Here is a 14404-nt window from a genome sequence, read left to right as displayed (position 1 = left end):
ACTTTTAATCCAGATCTTTGAGGTGGGAAGATCATCCTTTAATCTGGACCACACTATCTGCTGGCAGCCTAATATAAAGGCATGAAAGAAGGAAGCTGGCTCTCTACCTGCTTGCTTATTCTCGATAGCAAGCCCATTCCTTCACTGGCATTACAGCCTACCTTCTGTGGAATTCTAGCATATACTAAAGACCAGCTGAGATATCCATTTTAATGCTCCCCACTACAAAGTCTGATAGGAAGCCTGCTGACAAAAAAAAAAAAAAAAAAAAAAGAATTTAATTTAGGGAGCCCCAGCCTATCCTGGATACCTTACAACAGACTTTAACTCCATCTCTGGTGGATCTGATGCCCTCTTCTGGTATCCACAGGCACAGACAGTCACATGTGTATGCATGCACACACACACAAATACTACACATGCTTTTTATTCCAGTACTCAGAAGGCAGAATCAGGTGGATCTCTGTGAGTTTGAAGTTACCTTGGGCTACACTGCCAGACCCTGTCTCAAAACAAAAGAAAATAAACTGTATTTTACTAAAAGAAAGAAATTGCTGCATACATAAAGCCAGTCTGGCCTGTATCCAACTATCTCTGGGAAAGCAACTGTCTTGTAAAGAAGACAAAATTCCATTCCTAAGGCTCTTCCCTGAAATGTAACAGATAATTGCTAGGTTCAGGCAACAGCAATGGTTCATGTTAATTTCTGACAAGAAATATACTTCAAATTTAATTTGTCTTTTTTTTCTTGGCTAAGCCCAGTTCCCAGCAACACGGAAGTATCCCAAGTTTCCACGTGTGATATGGCCAACGCACTGGAGTGTCTGTGGGTTTGGAGTTTGTCCCTTGGTTTTGGTTCTCAAAAGTCAGTGGAGAGTCCTTTCCTCTCCAACAGTCATCCTCTGGGTGACACCAATAATAGTGTGTTAAATTCCACAGGAGACTGACACCAGCCAGCTGAAGAAAAACCCCAGGGCGGAATTAACTCACACCAAGATAGGGTGGAAAGAATTAATGTTTTCATACTTTTGAAAACAAATTCATCACCCAAATATTATTTGACATTTTCCCCCACTTAGCAGGCTTGTAAAATACGTTGCTGGCAGGACTGCACCTCACTCAGCTCTGGCCAGAACCTTGGTCTTTCAAGATTTCTCTGGAAGCACTGCAGCCCAGGCTCATGGCAAGAAAGAGCTGCAAACCTGCAGACAGTATAAGACTGTCGACTCTTAAAGGCCTGTGCACGGGCATTACACAGACATACCTGTCTGCTCTCACTCACCTGAGGGCAGCACTGGTGATAGGTGGGCATTGCACAGACACCCGGTGAACTCCCACTCACCTTAAGGTATCACTGGTGATGGGTATGCTGATTAAGTCCAAAAGAGAGGTTCCTCCGCCCAGTTCCCAAAAGTGAGCAATGTCCTTTGGCTGAAAGAAAATAGAGGGCTTAAAAATATTCATTTTAAACTTTTAAGTGTTTTGTTATACTTCATTAACACGTATCAGTAACAATTATAGATATAAATATTCACCCTCAACTAACCCTTTCTTCTTACTTGAAACTTTTCCTTCCTATTCCATGCTTTGGAAGGCACCAAATGCATTCCAAAGAACAAAGGAACCATCAGCAATATATATCTTCCTGTGAAGATAAATACCAACTCTGTTTATACCTTAATAAGGCAAACACAGTGCTCCCAACTTTATACATATTAATAGCATATGAAATATATGCTTAAATAAAATTTAAGTATAATTATTCAGTTTAACACATCTGGGATTCCATCTGGATATGAAACAGTGAAATAGAACATTCTGATTTAGAAGTACAGACACTCTCAAGCAAGTGACTTGCACAGCTAAGACCTGAGGAATGGGGCCGCAGTAGGTGACAGTGTAGGCCTGAGCAAAAGCATTCCCCAGGGGACGCCGGCAGGCTGCCACTGTAACGACAGGTGTGGGCAGGGGGTGGGGCAACGCTAGCCATGCTTCTCAGTTTGGAGGACTCTTCACTAGGAGGGGGCTGACAGGGCAGGTAGCCATACAGTTTGGCTATAGTATGGCCGCAAACGGCTTACTGGGGCAACCTCCCAGTTGTCAACAGGCATTCTGATGCTCAAGCACCTTTGCCCTGTACAAGGAGCTGACAGTGTTTCCGGCTAGAGCTCATAACGAAACCCTTAATCTGACAGAGATGTGAAGCTTTGAAATGAATGCAGATAACGCCCTGCTACAGTCCAAAGTTTAGAGGAACAACATGTAACAGATAGTCACATGGGTTTTCAGGTACCTGCTACCATGAACTAGGACTGGTGGATGGCAGTTAAGCACATTTTAGATGAGTATACATTATTTTCCTTTTCTTGGGACAAATTCTCATAATTGCTAAATCGTTTTACTGTTGTTGATACTTGAATCACTAATGTTTGTGGAATGAGTCATTTTTCACTGGAAAAATCTCTCTGGCTTCACAATGTGACAAAGAAAGATTTTACAGCCCTTCTCAGAAGTAAAGTTTGTGAGAGCTGTTTCAAGTTTCCCATAAAAAGGATAGCTCACATCATAAACCATGTGATGTGAAAACAAAAACGAGATTATCCTACATCTCAGTCTATCATCTTTTCTTTTCTTTTTACTTTCTCAGTTTTAATAACCAGCTTTCATTGGTAGATCCAGAAAGCAAGAGCAGGCAGCTTCAATTCTTAACACACTTACATCTATCTATAACTCTCTCTATCTCTGTGTGTGTGTGTGTGTGTGCGTGCGTGTGTGTGTGTGTGTGTGTGTGTGTGTATTTCGTGAGACAAGGTCTCACTGGACAGTCCTAGCTGGCCTGGAACTTGTTACACAGACTAGGCTGACTTTGAACTTACAAAGATCCACCTGCTTCCACCTCCCGAGTGCTGGGATCGTAGGGTATGTTCTACATGCTTGGCCATATAATTCTTTAATACATTGTCTAATGACCAAAAACTTGAGCTAGATCAGTCTACACAAATGTGTTTTTGTATCAAAGTAGTAGGGCCTTCTGTTCTACACATCTAAGTTTAAGAAATGATACCTTTTGCTATGAGACAGTCAAAAGCTATTCCACTTAGGAATTTCTGTCCCCACACCATATACTACTCTAAGGTCTTCCTCTATGCTGAACAGTTTCTAACATCCTTTGAACAGACACTAAAGCAGGTGGAATAAGGCCTGTGGTCTTCAACTTTTAGATGCTACCAACTTTTAGATGTTTTTTTTTTTCCCTTCCAAAATGCTAGAGATTGAACTCAGGGACTAAGAATGCCAGACCAATCTTTTAACACTGAGTTACAACCCTAACTCTCTATTTAAAAAAACAAACAAACACACTAATAGTTTAGATTTTGAACAGTATATTTTCACAAATATTTCATAGTTCAAGCCCCATATTTTTAGAAGATTTTTAGAGAAATTAAAAGTAACTCATAAAATGGATATGGTCATTTACACTTGTAATCAGCCCTCTGGAGTTCTGAGGCAGGAGGATTGTGAGCTCAAGGCCATTCTGGAGTACATAGAGAGCTCTAGACCAACATCGGTATATAAGAAGAGCCTGTCCTGGAAATAAAACAGAAATACCAAGGGCTGGAGAGAGGGCTCAGTGGTTAAAAGTACTTGTTGCTCGTGCAGAGGACCTTGGTTCTGTTCTCATGTCAGGCAACTCTCAACTACCTATAACTCCAGCTCTAAGCAATCCAATGCTCTCCTCTGGTCTCTGTGGGCACCTGCCTCATGTGCAAATACCTACACAAAGATACACATGTAAACACATAATTAAAAATAAAAACTCTTTTGAGTTATCATACAGTGTGTGTGTGTGTGTGTGTGTGTGTGTGTGTGTGTGTGTGTGTGTGTATGTGTGTTGGGAGGGGGCACAAATTCCATTAAAGATTATATGTTACCAAGTAAAATCTCCAATAGCAGGAATGGGCTACAGTCCAGGTTGAGTTGCTGACCAAAGGGGTCTCATAGACTAAGCCCACACCACTCAAACACCACAGGCTACCGCCCATGCTGTTGTGTACCCACCACAACTGGGTGGTACGGCCCCTTGCTGACAACACCACTTACTGATGTCGCTGAACGTGGAGAAGTTGAGCTCACACTCAACTAGAAGCTTCGTGTCTACTGATTAGCATTCATGGTGTTGGAGGTACTTTGCGCACTTTCAGAGAAGAATATTAATCATCAATATCACCCAACTACAGACCTTACAACAGCGACCTGCCTGTAAGATATACTGGTGCAGAACTGGCACAAAGGTGATGGGAGCAACCAATCACATTTCGATTGCATTTTGATTGGATTTAAGGCTTACACCGTAAGAGAGAACCTACTGACAATGAACATGAGGACATTAACATGACAGTAGAGAGGTCATAGGTCTAAGAGAAAACCTACTGCTATTATTTTTCTAAATGAACATAGCAATAAAATGACTCCTAATGACAATTGCTTTACCCACATATTAGTGCTGAACAGGAATTTTTTATTCAGCAACATGGCTTCTCTGGCTAGGGATCATATCCAAAGACCTTCTAGTCTATATAATCTGGCCAGAATGCAGACATACCCTGGATTACTGTATGATCCGGCTGGAATACAGATATGCCCTTAGTACACACCTTCAGTCTCTAACAGTGAAGGTAAGTTTAGTTTGTAAAACAAAGCAGCCATGTTTGGAAGTGATGTCTAATTGAGGGGCAGACAGAGTGATGAATCAGAAAAAGATCTGACAGAATGAGTCAGAGATAGGATATACCCAACCCACAGGAGAACAATACAGAAAAGAAAGGCAACTTAAGAGCAGTGAGAGAGAAAGGTGTGGTGGTGGCACAGTGTATGTGCGTATGTATGGCAGCTTTACCCAGATGGTTTACAGAGATAAGTAGCAGAGAGAACAAACTAGACACAGGTAAAGACAGAACAAGCCAGAGAATGAGGAGTCAGAAGATTAGAACATACTGCCAAAGTTAATATGAGGCCAAGTAGAGCAATTCAATCAGAAGCTGAGAGAAGCTGGATTGAATCAGTCAGCTTAGAAGATTAGATTATATGGAGGCTAGAAGCTTCCAGGCCAAGGCCTAGGGATAGTTAGAACAGAGAAAGAAATGTTCTGGGCTCAGCTCTAGCTGGGTATTTGCACAGCTTGGGTGCGGCTCCCATCTCATTCCATCATCTGAGGGAATAAAAACATTTACACAGTGCACTGCTCAAACTCATCAGAGAAGTTTCTTTTTGTAATAGATGGTAATTAACACAGAGACTACTATGTTATGATAGGTACCTGCTAGACAATGTGTAGGCAGTGAGAGACCTTGGGGCACCTAGCCCTAAGTGGATGTCTTTATCACACCTCTCCTGTCAAGGCTCAGGAAATCTATTGGAAGAGGAGGTGGAAGGATTGTTAAGAGCCAGAAGTGGTGGAAGACCCCAAGGAAACAACATCTCCCAGACACCACAGGGTGGATAAACATATGAACTCACAGACTGTGACAGAATGTAGAAGGGCTGCATAAGTTCAAGCTAGTAAAGTCCCAGCATGAAAAAGGGGAAGGGAGACACCGAGTTCCTCACCAAGAAAATGTTTGCAATTGATACCTGCTGGGAAAAGAAAATCAATTTTCTCCAGTGGATGCCACTGGGTATATCGACCACACGTGAAGGCAGGCCTCCTGTTCAGGAGGAACTAACTGACAAAAACAAAATGATTCCATGCTTTTCTGTGTGCTGGGTTTTTGTTTGTTTGGGTTTTTGGTAATGGTTTGTCGGTTTTTTGTCTTCTTTGTTTCATTTTGTTTGCTTTAGTTTTTCCCCCTCTTTTGAGAGAAAGAATATGAAGCTGGGTGAGTAGGGAGGTGGAAAGAACTAGAAGGACTTGGAGAAGGGGGAAAGTTTGCTTAAAATATATTGTATGATAAATCTAAAAATAATTTTAAAATTACAGAAATGGAGGCAGTAATAATGCTATTTTCATTTGAAAAATAAAAAGTCCCATCTACATAATTACTGTAAGTAGACAAAGAACCCTGTACAATCAAATTTCAAAGAAATCCTATTTCATGCTGGGTCTGCTGTCATATGTCTGTAACTGCAATAATACTTAGAAAGCTGAGATAGGAGAATTGCAAATTTGGGGCCATCTGGGCAACATACTGAGTTTCAGGACAGTCTGTGATACATAATTAAAAACAAAACAAAAGCCCAAAGTAAATGTATCACACACAGAATGAGGAACTCACAACATTAAACTGGCATAAGTAGGCAAAAGAACTTGCAACAATTGCAAATAAGTGTTTTTCAACACTTTAAGATACAATAGAAAAAACTAAAATATTTTCCCGGGTTAGATGGGCTTCCCTTGAGCTTAACTGCATGTGAAGTTTAAAGCACATCCCTATGACATGCCCCACTGGCATGTTTACTGTCTGCAGATAACGTAAAGCCATGTCAGCGTCATGGCCTCCCATCTAAGGCATGAGAAGTGACTCACTGTGTTGTGTCCCTTTGTTCTTCTTCCATACATATACTCCAAAGCTAAAGTTGGCTTTGCTGGCTCATCCCTGTGCAACAAGGGCAGACGTTAGTTTTATGATGGTGGTAGTATTGGTTTTTTGTTTGTTTGTTTGTTTGTTTGTTTTCTATAATCCTACCCATTTTCACTTCCTCTTCAACACTTTATTAACAAAGAGGCTACCTTGAATACTAGCACTGAGGTAAAGTTGAGTGACATTATTCCACAAGACACAAATAAGCCCTTCAAAACTATCTTAGAGGTTTCAGTGGCAGGTGCAGGAGTGAATAATGGCACCTGACTGGTATGAAAGCCTTGCAGGGGCCTGGGCAGAAGCAGTGAGCTGGGAGCCTCAGGGGCCATGCTGGGCCACCAGCTCTCGGAATTCTCGCCACGTGAGAATTCTCGTCACTTGTTTTTTCAGCCTCAGTGTGGTTGCTGAGAACCTAATGCCTGTCAACTGTAAGGACATCAGTGGGAGACTTTTATGTAGTTCCTTATTTCAAATTTCAGCCAAATATGAGAGTTGAAAAAAAAAAAACATGAACAAGGGCATAAAACCAACAAGTGATTTGGAAAATAATTAAATTATTTAATAAATTACTTATGCAAGTTTAAACTGTTTGGCAGCCAATTTTATGGTATATATTCATTTTTAATGTTGTAAAATATATGAAATAAAATTGACAGGTATACCATTTTACATGTGTAGTTTGTAATATGAAGTATATTCTTTCACACTGCTGTGCAAGCAATCCTCATGACTTCTCAAATGCAAAATCGCAACTCCAAATGCATTAAAAGACTTCCACGTCCCTTTTGACAGTCCCTGGCTACCACCCTTCTCACTTCTGCTTCTGTGAGACTCTGAGTGCTTCATACAAAAGAAACCAGACAGTTTTGTTTATTTTGTGACTGGCTCATTTCACTTAGCATAGTGTCCTTAAAGCTCACCTCCATTGCAGAATATAATGGAATTTCTTTTTTTTAACTTAAAGATTTATTTATTTTATGTAGGTGAGTATGGGCCTGCATGCATGTCTATGTACAATGTACATGCCAGGTGCCTGTGGAGGCCAGAAGGAGTTGGATCCCTTGGAGTTACAGATAGTTGTGAGCTACAATGTAGGTGCTGGGAATCAACCCTGGGCCCTCCTCAAAAGGCAGCAAGTGCTGTCCAATGCTGGATTTCTTTCCTTTTGGGGGGCTGAATAATATTAGCTTTAGTTTAAACCTGGAGAACAAAAACTACAAGTTTAAAATTTCTGATTTGCATATTTCTATTTGTTGAATATTTTGAACTTGGCAGATATTCTTGATATATACACCAAGGATTATTTAGTTATATGTTCCTGAAACTGTAACTTTTTTAGGAAGCAAGACACTTCTCCTAAAACAAAATGTCTAGCATGGATAACCCACAACTTAAAAAAATCATCCTATTTCTGGGTACACTGCAAGAAAGCCAAAATGAATCATTCACTGTCACAGTTCGTAGCACTTCATCTTACACTAATGTCACACTGGGCAAGTCATTATAGAAAACACCTATTACAATCATTGCTCTATAGGCATAGATTAGACAGAATAAAAAAATACCAAAGCATCTCAAAAGAACATAAGCACCACTGGAGGCAGGGCAACTGTGGTTACTTTTCTCCTTTAAACAGGAAAATCTAGTATCAACCCAGAATCTTTCGGAGTTTTCTTATCTTTAAACGTGCTCTTAAAGGTTGTATTTAATATTGAGAATATCTTTAAAGGTTGTAACCAAGATTGAGAATTAAATATTTTGAGTCTCAAATTCTTCTTCTTCCATCTGCCTTTTGAGGTCTAACTTGCTCTCCTGTAGCTGAACCAGCGTGAATGTTGTCTAACAGAGGTTGATAACACTTACCTGTCAAGACACCTTAGAATAATAGTAGTCTTTCCCTAGAAATTAAAAAGAAAGAATAGTGCGTTAACATCACCCACATGTAAAATTTTATTAGTGATCGTAACTGTGGCCCAAAAAACAGCTTTTGAAATGATGTGGATGATAAATTACCTGGAAACTAAAAACCTTCAGAATTACCTGGAAGTTTGATAAGTGAACTTTCCCACAATATAACTTTCTATCATAATGTAACTATGCTGCTGGTTATAGAGTCCCACATAAGACGAATATTGGCAAACCACACCTCACTTTAGTGGTCACCTGACAGCTCTCTGAAACTTTCTCTTTCCTCAGCAATGCTAATTACTGGTTAGCCTGATTAGTATTCTAAAATGTTTCCATCCCAATCGATGAAGTAGAAATAAAAGCAAAAGGTAATGCACAAATAAAAGACATGCTCTAGGTGTGCTCAAACACTGTGCTTGAGCAGTGGCTTTTGATTCTAGAGGAGGCGTTCATTCCAACTTCCTTTTCAGGAGTCAAGAAGTACAGGCCCCGTCCCATGAGACTTAAGCCACATCCTCTCCAGAGACTGGTATAATAATAATAATAATAATAATAATAATAATAATAATAATAATAATAATAATAAAAGTTAATGAGTCCTTGCAAGGAAGGGATGTGAAAGGAGTGGCAGGGACAGGACCCCTGCAGGACCTCTGGGCTCCCAGGAAAAGCTTGGGAAACCCTAGGTTGCCAAAAAGACAGAATCTTTTACTACCTCTCTTTCTTCTAACATAAAAGCCTACATTTTTTAACCAAAAGATAGTAATACATCGCTCCAGAGTATCTGTGCAATCTGATCAGATCAAATAAACTATTTGTAATGGGCTAGTTATAAAACAATGTTCACCCCTAAGTATGGCTATTGCTATACAAAACTGAAACACTAAACACCTCCATGTGCCAAAAAAATTGATTAAGGCAAGCCACATAAGGAATATACAGCCATTAGGTATGGCAATGTAGGAATACAGTTACATGATAACTGTATTCATGTCAATGTTGAAATGCCTTTTCCTGCTTCCTTTTCACTCACAAGAATCTGTCTCCACTTGCACACACGTGTACATCGATGGACACAACTAGGTTAAGGGCGTTTCTAATGGACAGGTTTGCAGTTTTTTCTCCCTGTGCCTGCTACACGTCACTTCCACAGTTTTATCTTGAATCCTTTCACCACTAGGAATGGCACAACTTCCAAATCATGGCTGCAGAAACAGTCTGCAGCCACTTCTTCAGGAATCACAACAGGCTGCCCCACCTTAGCGAAGGTCTCAGAAACCTGTCCACCCCAACGTTTGTCCTCTTCGTCCTCTGCCAGGCTCTTGCTACTACCTTCACCAAACTCTCTGTCCATCCTCACGTCAGCAGTTTATCACTACAATCATCCCTTGCAAATCACTGGCGCTTAGGCTTCCTCATCAGGAAACACCCATTCTAGAGAAACTTGGCCACCCTCCCCCTTGGTCCCTGTATCCATGCAAGTGAGGGATGGGGGAAATTACAAATACCATGTTCATCAGATCAGTATCGTCTTAATCTCCACCATGAAAAGAGCAATCTAGTTCCTTCTCTCTCCTACTTCTACTGTTCTAGATCCTGAGGATACTCACTTGAGCCCAAACTGTTGCCCTTCTTTATTTTTTGCCTTTCAAGCATTAGCTTTCGCTCTCTCATAGATGCTGACATGGTCTGAATGATCATTTTCCCTAGGCTCTCATATCGGGTGCTTGGTTGCCAAGTGTATGGGAGTTTTGCCTACATGTATGTCTGTACACATGCCTGGTGCCTGAAAAGACCAGAAGAGGGCTTCTGATCTCTCAGGACTGGAGTAGCAGCCAGTTATAAGCTGTCATGCGGGTAATGGAACTCAAACTAGGTCCTCTGGAAGAATAGCTCTTAACTGTTGAGCCATCTCTCCAGCCCCAACTTTTTTCTTGTTACATGATTATTTATGTCAATAATCATGTCAATGTCAATGTCAATAAATATAATTTTTAATAATAATGAAGATAAAATGCCACGTGGAGGAACCTAGGGTCCTGGAGGTAATTCTGAGGAGATGCTGAGACACGAGGGGTAAACAGGCGCCCACTGAGCGTGTGGACTCAGTGGTTCCTGGAAGCTTCCTGTTTTCAGCGCCCTTATGTGGAAGCATGGAGCACAGAGAATAAAGAGTCAACTGAGCTCCAAATGGAAACAAGCATGATGCTACATGGGTGCTGGCATCCGGAAGCTTGCTGCACTGATCATTTGTGGACACTGTCTCTTGCAGCCCTGCCTTGCACGAAGGAATTCTGTGTGTGGCCATGACACAGCTGCTCTGGCTGTGTGGCCACATCCCAAATTTTCCATGAACTTGGTTGAATGGCCTCACAGAGAATAGGGAGCACCACCTCATCCCCCTCACATTTTCCTACACAACTAAGTCTTTGATAAACATTACTAACACAATTCAATTGTTTCTTCTTAGAGATCCCTAATAGTGAAGTCCTTGAGTCCACAGTCTCAATGCTGTTAAGATACTGACTTACTTAGATGTTGGCTCAGAAATTTAAGAGGCTCCTGGCCTTTACATGCGATCAAAGCAGAAGATCTGAATGCTTCAAATGTGAAATAAAAATATTTAAAAGTCTTCCTAAAATTTACTTCACTGTTATTAATTTTTCCAGATCAGTGATAAGCCCTTTCTAACTTATGCTAAATCAGGGTGAACACTTGATTAAAGAGTTGAAAATATGTAAATTATATCAAAGTATTACAGTAAAATTTGTTTCTGATTGCTACATTGTGAAGAACAAATATTAAAGTATTACCCCATTTTTACTGCCAATGAAAAAAACAGATTTTTCTCCAACTTCAGCTGCATCCCCTTCACTTCCATGACTTCTCCTTTTTTCCACTTCAGCTTTTGCAATTTCCCAGAGAGTTTCACTGCATAAGAAATAGAAAAACAATTGCAGGCAAATGGTGGGACCTAGAAACGATCATCCTCAGTGAGGTATTCCAAAAGCAGAAAGACACACATGGTATATACTCACTTATATAGACCTATAAGTCTATACTGAATATACTGAAATCTATACACCCAAAGAAGATAAACAAGAAAGAGGACCCGGGGTAAGAGGATCAATCCTCCCTTAGAAAGACAAATGGGATGGACATTGGATGTAGGAGAAAACAAGTAACAGGACAGGAGCCTACCACAGAGGGTCTTGAAAGACTCTACCTAGCAGTGTATCAAAGCAGATGTTAAGACTCATAATCAAACCTTTGGCAGAGTACAGGGAATCATATGAGAGAAGGGGGAGTTAGTAAGACCTGGAGAGGACAGGAGCTCCACAAGGACCAAATATATCAAGGCACAGGGGTCTTTAATGAGACTGTTTCTCCAACCAAGGACCATGTACGGATATAACCTGGAACCCCTACTCAGATATAGCCCATGGTAGCTCAGTATCCAAGTGGGTTCTCTAGTAAGGGGAACAGGGACTATTTCTGACATGAACACAATGGTGAGCTCTTCAACCCCCCTGCCCCCTGAGGGAGGAGCAGCCTTGCTAGGCCACAGAAGAGGACATTGCAGCCAGTCCTGAAGAGACCTGATAAGCTAGGGTCAGATAGAAGGGGAGGAGGTTCTCCCCTATCAGTGGACTTGGAAAGGGGCTGGGAGGAGATGAGGGAGGGAGGGTGAGATTGGGAGGGAATGACGAAGGGGGCTATGGCTGAGATGCAAAGTAAATAACCTGTGATTAATATAAAAATTTAAAAATAAATAAATAAATAATTAAAAAAGAATAGTCAACAGAAATTTTTTAAATTAAAAAAAAAAAAAGAAATAGAAAAACAAAAACCAGAGAAGCAAAAGGAATCTTTAGAAATAGTCATTTCCAGCAGAGAAATTTTATTCCTGTAAGATTTATAAAAACACTACTTCCTGGGAGTTAATAACTAGGTAAACACTGAAGGGTTTTTCTAACACCCTTTACCTGGAAATGGCTCGTGAGGAATACTGAAATTGATAGGGAGAGTGCCCTAGCTTCCATTCTACTGCGGTGATTAAACACCCTGCCCGGATTGGAGAGATGGCTCGGAGGTTAAGAGCACTGTCTGCTCTTTCTGAGTTCAATCCCCAGCAACCACATGGTGGCTCATAACCATCTATAATGGGATCTGGTGCCCTCTGCTGGCCTGCAGGCAGAACACTGTACACATAATAAATAAATACATCTTTAAAAACAGCCACAACAAACTCCCTGACAAAGCATGGATTCCTTTGCCTCACGATTCCAGGGGTCACGGATAGCAGGTAGTTAAGTCCGGAGCTTGCCTCAGCTAGTCACTTCCGCAGCCAAGAGCAGAGAGCATGAATGCATGCCTCTTTGCCTTCGTGGGTAGACTCGCCATCCTGCAAGCTCTAGGGATCCATCTGTCTTCGGCCCCTCCCGCTACCTCCCGAGCTCACAGACACAAGCCCCACACCTTGCATTCGCTGACTCAGGTCCTCATGCTTGAACACAAGCGCTTTATCCACTGAGCCATTTTTCCCAGTCCTAAGCAAGTATTTGTTGAACAATTAGTTATCATTCAATCTCTGCTAATCCTCACGCTCAAATCTATTTCTTCATTTCTGAAATGTCAACTTTTTTTAAAAAATACTATCTGCTTTGGGGGCCCATTGTTACTGTTACAACGTTACTATTCATTTAGTCTTAGGCCCTGGCCTTTTAAACTACAAAGGCTATTGATGGCCAATAGTTATTACCAGACAGACAAGGACCAGAAACAGGGCTGATGATAAAGTGAAAGCGGTACTGTGCCTGCCTAGCATGCATGAGGCTCTGAGTTCAATTCCCAGAACCCCCAAACAAAACGAGAATATTTTAAAATGTCAGAACAGGAAAACAAAGTCAAAACAGAAATCCCAAAATGCTGCGTTTAATGATTTTATTTCATAGGCCAGCCTGCAGGAATTCTGTGTCCAAATGCCTGCTCTGTTTCCACACCGTCCCTCCAAAGTGCGATTATCTGTTTTTTTAAGTACCCAGTAAAAGGAAAGGGTTTTTCAATCAGTTATGGCTCCCACCAAACAAACACCAAAAACAAAACAAAACCACACACACCCCAAAAAAACCCAACCCTGTACCTAGAGCCTCACTGCAGTAACCAACGAGAACGCTATGCAAAGCCGACTCATTTCTAATCCTGAACTTCATAAACTCTACTGAAGTTAATGCCTCTGATCCAGAAGGGGGCAAAAGATCTATACTGCTCTTTGGTGGACCTCTGGCCCTCTCCCCGACATCTTTGTAGGTACTTTAAAGGGACCTTGAAGAGATGAAGAGTTCAAATGTATTCCACAAGCCATCAGTACCCCCAAGCCTCCGCCTTCAAGGTGATGTTGCGCTTTCCTCCTCTGAAGTAAAGAAGCCCGGGGCCACGAGGCAGGGAGCCCCGGGAGGAGGCTCTGAGGTCTGGCTCACCACCGCCTGTGGCCCGGCCTGCAATAGCATGTGACACTCGAGAAACTTGCAGTCAGAGAACGGGTGTAGTTGATGATCTTTCCTAATCGCTAACTTTTCTACTTGTTTGTGACAGAATCTTTTCGCTACAGGCCTGGGGAGTAAGGGGGCGGGATGTGGATGGGAGGTATAGGCGGGGGCTGTCTCACCCACAGCGCCAGGGCTGGGTGCGTCCGCCCCACCTGTCCGTGCCCCTTCCATGTGCAGATGCGAAAGAGAGGAGGTCGTGAGCAACCCGTCGGCAGGTTTAGCAATACCTGGGCATGGTGGCTACGCCGCCCCAGATGTCCTGGGCTCTGCGAGAGGACCGGCACTGACCCAGTCAGGCCGCAAGCTCCAGGCTGGGCCAGGGAAAGCGGGCTCCTCGGTTGCCATGGCAACGACGTCAGGGCCGGGGCT

General features: G+C 41.9%; 1 protein-coding gene across 1 annotated transcript in view; it reads right to left on the bottom strand.

The window, feature by feature from the left end:
- The window catches only part of Dync2li1 (dynein cytoplasmic 2 light intermediate chain 1), a 36140-nt gene extending 21767 nt beyond the window's left edge, over nt 1–14373 (bottom strand). The window contains exons 1-5 of the mRNA XM_055622532.1: nt 14263–14373; nt 11300–11417; nt 8442–8476; nt 6524–6593; nt 1343–1431 (exon numbers count right to left, since the gene is read on the bottom strand). Of these exons, the coding sequence (XP_055478507.1) occupies nt 1343–1431; nt 6524–6593; nt 8442–8476; nt 11300–11417; nt 14263–14270 (320 nt within the window). The 5' untranslated portion in view covers nt 14271–14373. The remainder of the gene's footprint in view (nt 1–1342; nt 1432–6523; nt 6594–8441; nt 8477–11299; nt 11418–14262) is intronic.
- Between the last annotated feature and the right edge of the window lie 31 nt (nt 14374–14404).

The sequence above is a fragment of the Psammomys obesus genome, unplaced genomic scaffold (genome assembly GCF_907164565.1).
Source record: "Psammomys obesus unplaced genomic scaffold, mPsaObe1.curated_primary_1811, whole genome shotgun sequence".
Taxonomy (NCBI): Eukaryota; Metazoa; Chordata; class Mammalia; order Rodentia; family Muridae; genus Psammomys; species Psammomys obesus.
Note: the sequence above shows the minus strand (reverse complement) of the source record. Positions and strands in the feature narration are given on the sequence as shown.